We start from the raw sequence: 15474 nt of genomic DNA on the forward strand, positions 1-15474 counted from the left end.
TCCAAGTTGTTTATTCTGTTATTAATGGGCATTTTGCTTATTTCCATTTTTGCTGCTATGAATGAAGTTACTATGAACATTCTTGATTACATGCCTTGATGTTCATGAGCATGTACATCTGTTTGGTATGTGTGTGTGTGTTGATGTGACCTTCTCTAGGGGATCTTACCAACCCAAGGATTGATTCCGTGTCTCTTACATCTCCTGCATTGGCAGGTGGGTTCTTTACCACTAGTGCCACCTGGGAAACCCATACACTTATATATATATACACATATATATGAGTGTGTGTATATATATACATACATATATATATATATATATATATATATATATAAAATGTGTGTGTGTGTGTGTGTGTGTGTGTGTAATTGCTGAGTCTTAAGGTGAATATGAGTAGACAGTGCCAATCAGTTTTCCAGTGTTGCTCTGTCGATATACACTCTGCCATTGGTGAAAGTTCTGTTCGCCACATCCTTGCCAACTCCTGGAATTGCCAGACTTTTTCATTTTAGTCATTATGGTACGTGGACAGTGGTTTCATTTTGCATTTCTGTGAAGATAAATGACATCATCTTTTCTGGACATCTTTGTGTGTGTGTGAAATGCTTGTCTTTTGCTCATTTCTCTTTTTGGCTGTTTATTACTTTCTTACTAATTTGTAGGGTTTCTCAATATATTCTAGTTAACAAGATTTATGTCATTTATGTGTGTTGTAAGTACAATAATTTCTCACTCTGTGGCTTGCATTTTCAATCCATTAGTGATTCTTGTTGTCTTCCTCATTGCAGGCAGATTCTTTACCATTTGAGCCACCAGGGAAGCCCCTTATGCTTAGTGCTTTTGGGGTTGTGTTTTTCCCTATCCCAGTATGTCGCTGTTTCTGTTTGTGATGCCAGTTTTCTTGCTGTTCCCCCATTCACTGCACCTAGGGTAGGCAAGGCGCAAGCTAAGAGGCTGGAAGAAGACTCTAACAGCCATGGAAACTGCAGACACGGTTATTCTCTTCTGGCTGGCACAGCAGCCACAACTCAGTCTCTCTCCTGGCTGACATGGCAGCTGAAGCTGCAGCCGTAACATAACCATAATGTAGCCATAAGGTTGCCATAACATAACTTCATGTAACGTAACCATAATGTCACTCCAGTGTAGCCCCAGTGCAGCAGCAGCCAGGGCTTTCATGGTGAAGCTCATACAGGCGTACTGCACAAAGTAGCCCATAACCAAGTGAGTAACTCGTGACAGTCATACACAGTGCTATAAGTGATCTCAGCCATTACACAATTGTGCAAAGTCATGTTTTCAGAACATGGAGTGAAAGAGCATGAGAGCATGGGTTAAAAGAGCCAGACTGGAACCATCTTGTTAATTTTCCCACAATCAAGTTATGAAGATACTCTATATAATTTTCTAGAAGACTTATTTCTATCATATACATTCAGATTTGCTGTCTTCCTTTGATTTTACTTTTATATATGGTTGAAGTAAGGATAATATTTTATTTTTATTTTATGTATATCTAATTGGGCAATACCATTTGGTGAAGAGACTTTTATCCCCCTTGCTCTTAATGTTATCACAAGCTAAATGCCTACCTACTTGTGGATTTTTTAAATTTATATATTTTCTGTTTTGTTTCATGGATCCTTGCATAAACCTTATGGTTTCTTAATTACTAGAACTTCAGTTTTGATATCTAGCCCTCCAGGTTTATCCCTTATGAAGACTGTCTTAGGTATTTTTAGTGCCTAAAGTATGCTAATTTTAGCCCTAAATGTACCCTTGAATGAATATTCACATTTGAGTACTCCATAACCACCATTCATCAAGACAGAGGATATTTCCAACATCTGAAAAGGTTTTGTACCTCTGCCAGTCAGTACCCCCCTCACGATAATCACTGTTGTAACTTTTGTTAGTAATTATTACTTTTGTCCATTTTTGGACTTCCTATAACTTAAATCATAAATATATATTTGTTTGAGTTTTTTTATTCAGCCTAATGTCTGTGAATCACCTATGATGTTGTATTTCATTAGTCCATTCTTTTTTTATTGCTTTTTATTATTCCATTATATAAAAGTAATTTATTCATTTCTTGTAAATGAGGATTGTTTTTAGGCTTATTATGAATATTCTTACAAATATCTTTTGATAAACATTTATATTCAGTTCTCTTGGAGAGGAATTTCTGGGTCATAGAATAGATGTATATTTAGCTTTATTTGATACTGCTGAACACTTTCCTAAAAATAGTACAATTCCTTTTGAGTATTGAACTTTGTATGTGAAAAATTATGGAAATAATTGGGGACATAACATCATACTATTGTTCTCCAGATAGGCTTTATGTTTGCCTTTTATTTCCCTTCTGTAGGGTGTCAGTGGTACCAGCAAACCTCTATCATGTCAGTCTGATGTCAGAAATTAAGGTGATTGGAAGCTGGGTTTCTTTCCGAGTGCAAGGACTAGGGGAGGATATTTGCAATTTATCTTTGTTCCTGTGATGTTGTCTTTTAGACACTCTTACCTAAACTGTGGAGAATTTATGAAGACCTCTCCTTCTTGGTGTAGGCCCTATAGTGATTTTTTAAAATTAATTTTTGTCTGCCCTGGGCCTTTGTTGCTGAGAGTGAGCTTTCTCTAGTTGTTGCAAGTGGGGGGCTACTCTCTAGTTGCGGTGTGTGTGCTTCTCGTTGTGATGGCTTGTCTTGTTGCAGAGCACAGGTTCTAGGTACACAGGCTTCAGTAGTTGTGGCATTTGGGCTCTGTAGCTGTGACTCACAGGCTCTAGAGCACATGCTCTGTGGTATGTGAGCTAAGTTGCCCTGCAGCGTGTAGAATCTTCCCAGACCAGGGATCAAACCCATGTCCCCTGCTTTGGCTGGCAAATTCTTAACCACTGGACCGCTGGGGAGGTCTCCTGTAGTGATATTTTTCTTCTAGGTCTATGAGACCATCAAAATCTCAGCTAAGTTTATTAATCCTTAGTTTGCCATTTCTGGAATTAGCAGATGCCCTCGGGGAGAAAGCAGTTCCAATGTTTGGCTCATCTCCCTGACTCTTTGTTTTCTTAGAACTTGACCCTGTAATTCTTCACTGCCTTATTAGCTTCTCTGTGCCTTCAAGCAGATTTTAAAAAATAACTTGACCAGATTTTCTTAGTCTTCTTAGTAAGATAATTGGTGTGCTTTATGTAAGTTGCCATTATCTGAAGCAGAAATCTGTTCATCAATACCCTTTCTACCCTCGTCCTGTGTCTCTGTGTGCTCTCCTATTTGTCCCCACCTCATTGTATCTATTTACCTATCCTAAGTATCTATATGTGGGCTAACATTGCATAGCTAATTACTACATCTTTCTATAATCCATATTCTTTCATTTAAAAAGCACACATTTATATTCCTACTTGTTTATTTTTCTAGATGAACTTAAACTCATTTTTAAGATCTAAGATAAACCTCTTTGAATTTTAATTATTTTGAAAGAACTGGCATCTTTATATTATTCATTCTTCCCATGTAGATAAGTGATATATATTGATTTATTAAACTTATGTTTTCTTTCACCCTGTTACCAAGGTTTTGAGGTATGTGTGTGAGTGTGTGTATGTGTGTATAGTTGCCATGTATTTCATGTTTATTTTCATATTTATTTCTATCTGTTGCATGTTTTGTGACTTTTGAGAATAAGATTCTTCGCATGATTTTCCTTTATTCCCTTTTTTTGTAGTTAGTATGAAGAAAGTGAAAAAATATTTGTTGGGGAGCCAGTCATTTCACTGAACCTTCATATTGGCGCTGTTGTTTTTTTCAGTCTGTTTCAGATATTTATTCATGATTAGTCTAAGTATTAAAAATTTGTTAGTTTGCATTTCAGTCACAGCATGTGGCCTATAATAGTACTGCTTCTTGGAATTTAATGGTGATTTCCCTGAGCATCTGGGCTAGGAATCAAATATAAACATGACTTGTTTGCTTAAAAAGGTGTGTTCCCTTTGTGTTGGTAACAACATTTGAAGCATTCTTTCTATATCTTACTTTAGCTTACTGATTGCATTATGTCAGGTGTTACATCAAAGCTAATATATAGGAGACCCTTATTAATGTCCATTCATGAGTCAGTGCTACAACTTGCCTTCTTGACTTTTTCAGTTCAGGTCAGTCGGTCAATCCTGTCCAATTCTTTGCGACCCCATGGACCATAGCATGCCAGGCTTCCCTGTCCATCACCAACTCCTGGAGTTTGCTTGAACTCATGTCCACCAAGTTGGTGATACCATCCAACCATCTCATCCTCTGTTGTCCCCTTCTCCTCCTGTTTTCAATCTTCCCCAGCATCGGGGTCTTTTCCAGTGAGTCAGTTCTTCACATTAAGTGGCTTCAGCTTTAGCATTAGTCCCTCCAATGAACACTGAGGACTGATTTCCTCTAGGATTGACTGTTTTGGTCATTTGCAGTCCAAGGGACTTGCAAGAGTCTTCTCCAATGCCACAGTTCAAAAGCATCAGTTCTTTGGTGCTCAGCTTTCTTTATAGTCCAACTCTCACATCCTCACATGATTAAGGGCCCTGCATTAGCAGCACACCCTGTGCTCTAACATAGCCACAAAAAAGTACCTCATTTGATTGCTGTGAAAAAGTTCAGATGTAGCTGTTCATTCATTTAATTCACTCATTCTTCCATCAGTTAATTGACTCATTTTCTATTGATTCTCCCACTAAACTTCCAGTGATAACCTACTATATACCAGGGCTTGCTCTGGTCCTGTGAATTTAAAAAACCAAAATGTATGATCCCTTCCCCAAAAGAGTTCACATTTTAATGGGAGATGGAAATAAACAAAGCATGATTATGCCATGTGGTCAGTGCCAGGAGAGAGACTTGTGAGAGCACACAGGAGGCTGTTCACTCATCCCTGAGGGATAAAAATGGCTATTTGAATTTGTCTTTTTGTACGAGTCAGGTGAACAATTTTAGATGCTTTAATAAGCAGTCCCCAAATCTCAATGGCTTAATACAGTAAAGGTTTATTACAGTCTGATGCAGGTCAAGTGACTTGTCTGGCAGTTTTCCTCCCAGTGTTGACTTGGTGAACTAGCCTTTTTCCTGATTACGATACCATTGATTTTACTTGTAGCTTCCATGCCCAAGAGCAAGAATTGGGCAATTGTATATGTGTTTGATGACCAGGCCTGGAAGTGGTACTTATTACCACTGCCCACATCCCTTTTGATCCCAACCAAATACCAAGGGAGACTGAGAGATATTGTCCAGGGTCCAGGAAAAGGATATGGAACTGGTGAGCATCTCCTTAGTTTGCCTTAAGTCTTAAGGTTGTCTCAGGGTTACCCAGATAAAGAACTTGTATTTCAGGCAGAGGAGATATTCATTATGTGTAAATATGGAGATGAAAGTCACAAGCCTAGAGGTTTGAAGTACTCCAGGCAGCTCCATGGACTGAAGTATAGAGTATCAGACCAGAAGTTGTGAGAGCTGATAGTAGGCAGGGGGCAAGGGCCAGATCACACAGGGCCTTTTATAATATATGAAGGGGTTTGGAGTCTGTCCTGTGGGTGATAGGGAGGGATAGAGCAGTTTCAGTTAAAGAAGTGCCATTATTTGTTTACATTTTAAAAGATTGCTCTGAAGCAGCAAGGAAACCAGGTCAGAAGCTATCGTAGTAAAACAAGAAAGAGATGATGGAATGGGGTCAGACTCGGTCCGTGTTCTCAATGTGGCCCTAGGCAGACAGACATACTTTCTAACCAGATTACAGTAACAAGGATACCTATACAGTAACAAGTATATCTATACAGTACACAAGGATACCTATACAGTAACGAGTACTGACATCAAGGCCCAAGCAAGAAGTTGTTTGCAGAAGATGAAGGGATTTATTTTAACAGAATATGAGACAAAATCATGGAAAACTTAAGAAAGCCATGTCTGTTTTCTCTCATCCAACAGCCACTTAAAGATGCAGAAATTGAGGTACAGCGAATGGCTGCTACTGTTCATGGTTATAGATTATGTGAACATTAGAACCAGAGTTAGGAACTCTGCCTGCCTTCCTCCTCTGTTCTTATGGACCAACACGAGCCCATCAGGCCAGTTTAGGCACAAAACATAGTAAGATGGTGATGAAATTACTATCTGTGGTCTTTGGTATTGCCAACAAAGTGCTGAATACGTGCAATGAAGAAGAAAAAGAACTAGAACTTCAGCTCAGACCCCATGCAGGTTAATTTCCTAGACCCTTTTCTATTCCAGGTAAAATCGAGACTCTACGAGAGGGAAGAGATCTTAGAAACTAAATAATCTCTGGGTATTCCCTGATGCTCCAGTTGTAAGGACTTAGTGTGTTCACTCTGGTGGCCTGAGGTCAGTCCTAGTCAGGGAACTAAGATCCTACAAGTCATGCAGCATGGCCAAAAAAAAAAAAAAAAATAGAGAAAATAGATGATCCTTTAAAATTGTTGTAGAAGTACTAGCCAATGCAGTTAGACACAAAAAAGAAATTAGAAGCATAAAAACTTAAAAAGAGGAGATAAAATTACTAAGTATATACGATAAGATTGTTGTTGTTCAGTCGCTGTCATGTCCGACTCTTTGCGACCCCATGGACTTCAGTACGCCAGGCTTTCCTGTTCATCACCAACTCCCAGAGCTTTTCAAACTCATGTCCATCAAGTCAATGATGCCATCCAATGATCTCATCCTCTGTCGTCCCCTTCTCCTCCTGTCTTCAACCTTTCCCAGCATCAGGGTCTTTTCCAATAAGTCAGAGCACATCAGTCGGTCAAAGTATTGGAGCTTCAGCTTTAGCATCAGTCCATCCAATGAATATTCAGGACTTATTTCATTTAGGATGGACTGGTTTGATCTCCTTGCAGTCCAAGGGACTCTCGAGAGTTTTCTCCAACACCATGGTTCAAAAGCATCAGTTCTTCTGTGCTCAACTTTCTTTATGGTTCAACTCTCACATCCATACATGACCACTGGAAAAACCATAGCTTTAACTAGACGGACCTTTGTTGGCAAAGTAATGTCTCTATTTTTTAATATGCTGTCTAGGTTAGCCATAGCTTTTCTTCCAAGGAGCAAGTATCTTTTAATTTCTGGCTGCAGTCACCATTAGCAGAGATTTTGGAGCCCAAGAAAATAAAGTCTGTCACTGTTTCCATTGTTTCCCCATTTATTTGCCATGAAGTGATGGGACAGGATGCCATGATCTTCATTTTTTGAATGTTGAATTTTAAGCCAGCTTTTCCAGTCTCCTCTTTCACTTTCGTCAAAGACTTTTTAGTTCCTCTTCGCTTTCTGCCATAAGGGTGGTGTCATCTGCATATCTGAAGTTATTGATATTTTTCTCTGCAAACTTTTTTATGCACATTTTAAAATAATTATTTATTTTTTAATTGAAGGATCATTGCTTTACCGAATTTTGTTGTTTTCTGTGAAACATCAACATGAATCAGCCATAGGCGTACATATGTCCCCTCTCTTGAACCTTCCTCGCACCTCCCCTCCATCCCATCCCACAAGGTTGATAAGAGCCCCTATTTGAATTCCCTGAGACATACAGCAAATTCCCATTGGCTATCTATTTCACATATGGTAATGTAAGTTTCTATGTTGCTCTCTCCATACATCTCAGCTTCTCCTCCCCTCTCCCTGTGTCCATAAGTCTGTTCTCTGTGTCTGTTTCTCCATTGCTGCCTTGAAAATAAATTCATCAGTACCATCTTTCTAGATTCCATATATGTGTGTTGGTATACAATATTTATCTTTCTCTTTCTGACTCAATTCACTCTATAATAGGCTCTCGGTTCATCCACCTCACTAGAACTGACTCATATGCATTCCTTTTTATGGCTAAGTAATATTCCATTGTGTATATGTACCACAACTTCTTTATCCATTCATCTTTCAGTGGACACCTAAGCTGCTTACTAGCTATTGTAAATATATTCTATTGTAAACATATTGTAAATATGTTCTATTGTAAATAGTGCTGCAATGAACATTGGAGTACATGTGTATTTTTCAATTTTGGTTTCCTCAGGGTATATGCCTAGGAGTGTGATTGCTGGATCATATGGTGGGTTTATTCCTAGAGTTTTAGGAATCTCCATACTGTCTTCCATAGTGGCTGTATCAATTTACATTCCCACCAACAGCGCAAGAGTGTTCCCTTTTCTCCATTCCCTCTCCAGCATTTATTGTTTGTAGACTTTTTGATGCTGGCCATTCTGACCACTGTGAGGTGATATCTCATTGTAATTTTAATTTGCGTTTCTCTAATAATGAGCATCTTTTCAGCAGCTGACAAAGGATTAATTTCCAAAATATACAAGCATCTCATACATCTCAATACCAGAAAATCAAACAACTAAATCAAAAAGTAGGAAAAAGATCTAAACAGACAGTTCTCCAAAGAAAACATACAGATGGCTCCCTGCAATCTTGATTCCAGGTTATGCTTCATCCAGTCTAGCATTTTGCATGATGTATTCTGCATATAAGTTAAATAAGCAAGGTGACGATACACAGCCTTGATGTATTCCTTTCTCAAATTGGAACCAGTCCGTTGTTCCATGTCCAGTTCTAACTGTTGCTTCTTGACCTGCTATATAGATTTCTCAGGATGCAGTGAAGGTGGTCTGGTATTCCCATTTCTTGAAGAATTTTACAGTTTGTTGTGATCCACATAGTCCAAGGTTTTGGTGTAGACAATGAAGCAGAAGTAGATATTTTTCTGGAATTCACTTGTTTTTTCTGTGATCCAACAGATATTGGCAATTTGATCTCTGTTTCCTCTGCCTTTTTGAAATCCAGCTTGAACATCTGGAAGTTCACGGTTCACTTCATTTGTAACCCTTCTAGATAATATATTATTTTTAGTTATGCATTTTAATTTAGTGTGCAATTAAACCACACAAAATAGTATTGCTATTATTATATAGGCATCGTTTATTTCACTTTATATTTTGCCTTTTTGGTTGTTCTTTATTTCCTTTCATTTTTTGAAAATCTAGATTTAGTGCTTCTTTCTAAGGAACATCCTTTCACGATTCCTTTCTTACAGTCTTTTGTTGATACATTATCTTGATTTTTATTTCTCTGAAAATATCTTTATTTCACCTTTTCTGAAGGATTTTTTTTTTAATTTTATATTGGAGTATAGTTGATTAACACTGTGTATTAGTTTCAGGTATACAGCAAAGTGATTCAGTTACACATGTGCTGAATGTTGGTGTTAGTGTCATCCAGCCCTTAGAAAATATTAACACTATTCCATTATCTTTTTGCTCCCTTCCTTTCTGATGAGAAATCATCTGTTAATTTTATTGTTACTTCTTTGAAGGTATTTTTTTCTTTTTCTGCTTTCCTGTAGCTTTACTTCAGTGTACCCAACTCTGTGTGTGTGTGTGTTTTAAAATTTGTTCTCTTGGGATTTGTATCTTGATGTCTTTCTTAAGATAAATTCTCAGACATTAACTTTTCAAATATTTTTCTCCTTTTATCTTTTTTTACAAATCCAATTACACATTGTTATATCTTCTTACTCTGTTTTTGTTTTTTTTTTTTCTTTTTTATGTTACTCCATCTTTTTGGTTTTCTGTGCTTCTCTCAAGATGCTTTTGTCTTCCAATTCCATAATTCTCTCTTGAGTAATTTATAATCTGTTAGTAAATACATTTGTTATGGTTAATTTTTGGTTATTTTATTTTTTATTTAAAAATTTTCCACTTGTTTCTTGTAATACTTTCTAGTTGTCTGCTGACATTTTCAATCTTGTATTTTATTTTCTTGAGCATAGTAAGCATATTTTAAGTTGCAGTCTGATAACTATTTTTTCTGGATTTCTTGTTGATTTGTTTTTATTTCCTGTTATTTCTCTTGTGTTTTGATCCCAGTGATTTTTTCCCTATATCCCTGGTTGATTTTCATTAAATGTCAGATTTTGTATATAAAAATTTTAGAAATTATTAAAAACTTTTTGTGAAGATATTTTCCTTCAGACAAGGTTGATGATTGTTTTAGAAGATTTCTAAAGTGCACTTGGAATTCTAGACCAACTTAATTCAGACAAGATTTGGGATGATTCAGATTTAAGCCTAAATTCTTAGTTGACTGTCTTAGTTCTTTTGGGCTGGTACAGCAAAATACCATAGACTGGGTGGCTTATAAATAATAGAAGTTAATTTTTCATAGTTCTGGAAGCTGGAAAATCCCAGATCAAGGAGTCAGCAGATTTGGTGAGGGTCCGCTTTCAGTTCATAGATGACCATCTTCTCTCTGTTTCCTCATGTGGCAGAAAGGGTAAGGACATTCTCTGGGGTCTTTTGGTCACCAGTGGCACTAATGGCCACTAATCCCATTAATGAAGCCTTAGCCCTAATAACCTCATTAAGGCCCTAACTCTAAATATCACACTTGGGCGGGGTGGGGGGGTAGAATTTCAACATATGCATTTTGAGGGGATGCAGACATTCAGTATATAGCATGGGTTATCTATTTTTAGTTTACTCTTATGGTTTATCTTTTCAAGATTCAGTCCTAAGGCCTAGCTACTTTACAGGCCATTGTCTCTTACCTGTAGACCTCCCTTCTCATCTCTTCCCAAGATCATGATACTCCAGTTTTTGTAACTGTACTTCATGATCTTATAAAAAGTTATACTCTGCTTCTTACCCTGTTAGCTACCTCTGTCAGAACTGTCAGATACCCAAAAAGAGAAGCAGCCTCAAATACCAGGCTTACTTCTCTGTATTTATTTCTTATACTGAGTTTCAGATTTGTAATTTGTATACTTATCTTCTTGGGTCTCTTCTGCCTCAAGCAGATTTTTTAGGTGTCTACCTTTTCAAGTTGATTTGAATAAGTTTGTTTTTGAACCACTAATCTCTCATATTACCATGCTATGTTCTGTTAAGAGCCTTTGTACCTCCTGTTTGTCCTGCTTCAATCGCTAGTTTCCCACTCCTCCTGAGTCTCATGGGCTTCCCTAGTGGCTCAGACAGTAAAGCATCTGCGTGCAGTGTGGGAGATCCAGGTTTGATCCCTGGGTTGGGAAGATCCCCTGGAGAAGGAAATGGTAACCCACTCCAGTACTCTTGCCTGGAAAATTCCATGGACGGAGGAGCCTGGTAGGCTGCAGTCCATGGGGTCGCAAAGAGTCAGACACGACTGAGCGACTTCTCTCTTTTCTTTCACTTTCCTAACTCCTGGTTTACAGTTATTCATGCTATGGGTTAAGTCCTAAAGAGATCTTCTCTTCTTCAGACTTTGCTGACTCCCTGACTGGATTATCTTGTTATAATACTCTTACAGCCCTACCTGAATGCCTCTGTTGTAGTTTATAAATGTTTGTTTCTTTATTTTATTTAATGTTTGGCTTTTCAACACAATGTCAGATCATTGAGGAAAAGCGCTGTATTAGTTATTTTTTTCCTTATTACAGCCCCAATTTATGAGTTACAAGGAATAGTTACTATTTCTTCATAAATTGGGCATATAGTTATTGAGTTAAATGACTGAGATTTCCCTTGGTTGAAAGTAACAGAATTTAAAGGAAGAAAAAGATTTGTCTCATTCATGGGTTCTTAGAAGGGAGAAAGGATGTAATTTATATTTTGTTCTTATTTTTATAAATTTATTATAAAGTATTTCAGACATATTAAAAGTCTAAGGAGTTGTATAATATACCCAGCTGTGCCCATCGCTCTGTTTAAGAAGTAAACTTAATTTATATTTATAAAAATATATGAGAAGAACAGAAATATGCCTCTGTAAATATAGTCAACTGATCTTTAACAAAGGAGCAAAGACAATACTGTAGAACAAACATATTTATAGATTCTTCAGTAAATGGTGCTAGAGCAACTGGACATACACATTCAAAAAAGAACGAATCTAGATACAGACCATATACCTTTCACAAAAATTAAAACTCCTAATGGATCATATTTTTTTTTGGAATTTTTTAGACTTACTTATCCTCTGATTTGATGTCTATATTAAAAGAAATACACATGTAGAAAGTTATGGTGACTACAGAAAACCAAATATGAAACATCTCAGAAGTCCCTCAAAGTCACGTTAGTTAGTTTGATAGATGACTTTTCAGCAGCAATAGTGGAAGCTATATGAGAGTGGGATATCTGTAATGGCCTGAAAGAAAACAACTGACCACAAATTCTACACTAAGCAAAAAATATTTTGTAAGAGTGATTGTACAGTAGACCTTTAGACACACAGTTGAAAGTGTGTGCCACTAGTCAGCTTACCAAAGGAAATTCTAAAGAATATATTTCAGGCAGAAGGAAAATGAAGATCATAGATGCAAAAATGATAGTAGAAAAACGAAAGTCATTTTGTATGAATAAATATAAATGAGCATTGACTGCTTAAAAAGGTAATTATGAAAGTTAAAAAATACACAGAGTTAAACTAACAGCAACCTATCAGGCATAATGAAAAAGGTATTTTTATAAGGTGTTAACATTAAACTTTGATAAATTAAAAGGATACATGTAATATTTTCAAGGGTAACTGCTTAAAAAACACAGTTTGAGCATAAAAACTCCAAACATTTGGAGTTTTGGAATAATTCTTTGGAATTATTCCAAACATTTAGAATAATTCTTTTTAATAAATTCAAAGCAGGACAAAGTAGATAGAGGTAGATGTAGATTCAGAAGTAATTCTCATTAAATGTAAGTGGATTAACTTCCAATTAAAAGATAAACATTGTCAGACTGGATTTAAAAAAACCTAATCAAGTAGTTTTTAAGACTTAGATATAATCCTTGAGAAAAAAATGTTCAAGAGGCTCATGTCATATTGATAAAACTTAACTAGGAAGACAATAGTTTCCAGTTTGAACAGGTCTAATAGTATAGCCTCAAAGTAAATGAGATATAAAGACCAACTGCAACCAACTGCAATGAGAGATTTAACACCCCTTTCTTAGTAGTTATAGAACAACCATAAAATCAATAAGGATATAGAAGATTAGGACAAAAGGATTACCATATTTTTACATGGACATATATAAAATGCTTAATCAACACCTTCCAACTACAAAATTATTTCATTTGATCATATTTTAACCCACAAATTCAGTCTCAAATTTCAAAGCATTGAAACCATAATCATTATGTTTTCTGATCACACTGTACAGTTAAATTTTAGCTAGAAAGCAGTAACAGACAACTAGAATATTGCCTTGTGTTTGGAAATTAAATTTATTTCTCAGGAACACCTAGGTAAAGAGGAAAGCATATAAGAAACTAGAAAATGTTTTGTATTGAATTATAAAAATATTATAGAACAAAAGTTGTGGGATGCAGCTGTAGTAGTACTTAGAGGGAAATATATACTCTTAAATGTATATTCTATCAGCTTCCCTCATGAATCAATTGGTTAAGAATCCATTTGCAGTGCAGGAGACTGCCTGCAATATAGTACAGGTTTGATCCTTGAGTTGGGAAGATCCCCTGGAGGATGAAATGGGAACCCACTCCAATATTCTTGCCTGGAAAATTCCATGGATAGAGGAACCTGGTGGGGTACAGTCCATGGGGTCACAAGAGTCTGACACAATTTAGCAACTAAACCACCACCACCAATGGATCATAGACCTAACTGGAAAATACAAAACTATAAAACTCCTAGATGTTAGCACAGGAGAAAAATCTAGATGATCTTGGGCATGGTGATATGTTTTTAGAGACAACACGAAAGACACCATAGTTGTTTTTGAATGAAACTATGGAAGAAATAATTGATAAGCTGAAACTGATAAGTTAAAAACTTCTGCTCTGTGAAAGGAAAAATCAAGAGAATTAGAAGACCAGCCACAGACTGGATGAAGATATTTGCAAAAGACACACCTGATAAAGGACTGTTATCTAAAATATGCCAATAATGCTTAAAATTCAATGATAAGAAAACAACCTAATTAAAAAATGGGTCAAAAGCCTTAATTGATACCTCACCAAAGATATACAGGTGGCAAACAAGCACGTGAAAAGATACTTCACATTGTATATCACTAGAGAAATGCAAATTAAAACAATGAAATTGCTGTACATTCCTTAGAATTGCCAAAATCTGGAACAATGACAACATGAAATGCTAGTGAGGATACGGAGCAACAAGAACTCTCACTTATTGCTGGTGAGAATGCAGAATGGTGCAGACACTTCGGAAGACAGTTTGGTGGATTTTTTCCAAAAGCTAGCGCATCCTTTCCATATGGTCGGGCAATACTGCTCCTTGGTTTTTATGCAAAAAAATGAAAATTTATGTCTACACAAAAGTCTGCACATGGATATCTATACAGCTTTATTCATAATTGCCAAAACCTGAAAGCAGTTGATGTCTTTCAATAGGTGAAGGAGTAAACTGGAATATCCAGACAATGGTTCAGCAATAAAAAGAAATGAGCTATCAAGCCATCAGGTCAGATCAGATCAGTCGCTCAGTCGTGTCCGACTCTTTGCGACCCCATGAATCACAGCACGCCAGGCCTCCCTGTCCATCACCAACTCCCGGAGTTCACTGAGACACACGTCCATCGAGTCAGCGATGCCATCCAGCCATCTCATCCTCTGTCATCCCCTTCTCCTCCTGCCCCCAATCCCTCCCAGCATCAGAGTCTTTTCCAATGAGTCAGCTCTTTGCATGAGGTGGCCAAAGTACTGGAGTTTCAGCTTTAGCATCATTCCTTCCAAAGAAATCCCAGGGCTGATCTCCTTCAGAATGGACTGGTTGGATCTCCTTGCAGTCCAAGGGACTCTCAAGAGTCTTCTCCAACACCACAGTTCAAAAGCATCAATTCTTAACAACACATAAAGTGTTGTGAAGTCGCTCAGTTGTGTCCGACTCTTTGTGACCCCATGGACTGTAGCCTACCAGGCTCCTCTGTCCATGGGATTTTCCAGGCAATAGTTCTGAAGTCGATTGTCATTTCCTTCTAACAACACATAGGGAATCTTAAATGCGTATTCCTAAGTGAAAGAAGCCAATCTGAAAGGCTACATACTGTGTGTTTTCAAGTACATGTCATTCTGGAAAAGGCAAAACTTTGTAGAGACAACAAAAAGATCAGTGATTGTGGTGGTGGTGGATTGTGGGGAGGAGAGAGGTAAATAACCAGAGAACAGAGGAACAGGGCAGTGAAAAATACTCTGTATGGTATTATAATGGTGGATAATGTCATTATTAGGACTTCCCTGTAGCTCAAACGGTAAAGAATCTGCCTGCAATGCAGGAGACCAGGGTTTGATCACTGGGTTGGGAAGTTCCTCTGGAGAAGGGAATGGCATTCCACTCCAATACTCTTGCCTAGAGAATTCCGTGGACAAAGAAGCCTCATGGGCTACAGTCCGTGGGGTCGCAAAGAGTCGGACGTGACTGAACAACTAACACACAATGTCATTATTACATTTGTCATATGCAG

At 37.2% G+C, this 15474-nt stretch overlaps 1 protein-coding gene across 6 annotated transcripts in view; it reads left to right on the forward strand.

The window, feature by feature from the left end:
* The window catches only part of SPATA6 (spermatogenesis associated 6), a 158492-nt gene that overhangs the window by 41326 nt on the left and 101692 nt on the right, over positions 1-15474 (forward strand). For 4 of the 6 annotated variants that reach the window (XM_025288780.2, XM_044945033.1, XM_025288781.2 and 1 more), the window contains exon 4: positions 10221-10328. The exons of the other annotated variants lie outside the window; for them this stretch is intronic. In XM_025288780.2, the coding sequence (XP_025144565.2) occupies positions 10221-10328 (108 nt within the window). The remainder of the gene's footprint in view (positions 1-10220; positions 10329-15474) is intronic. 6 annotated transcript variants of the gene reach the window in all.

Source organism: Bubalus bubalis, chromosome 6 (genome assembly GCF_019923935.1).
Source record: "Bubalus bubalis isolate 160015118507 breed Murrah chromosome 6, NDDB_SH_1, whole genome shotgun sequence".
Taxonomy (NCBI): Eukaryota; Metazoa; Chordata; class Mammalia; order Artiodactyla; family Bovidae; genus Bubalus; species Bubalus bubalis.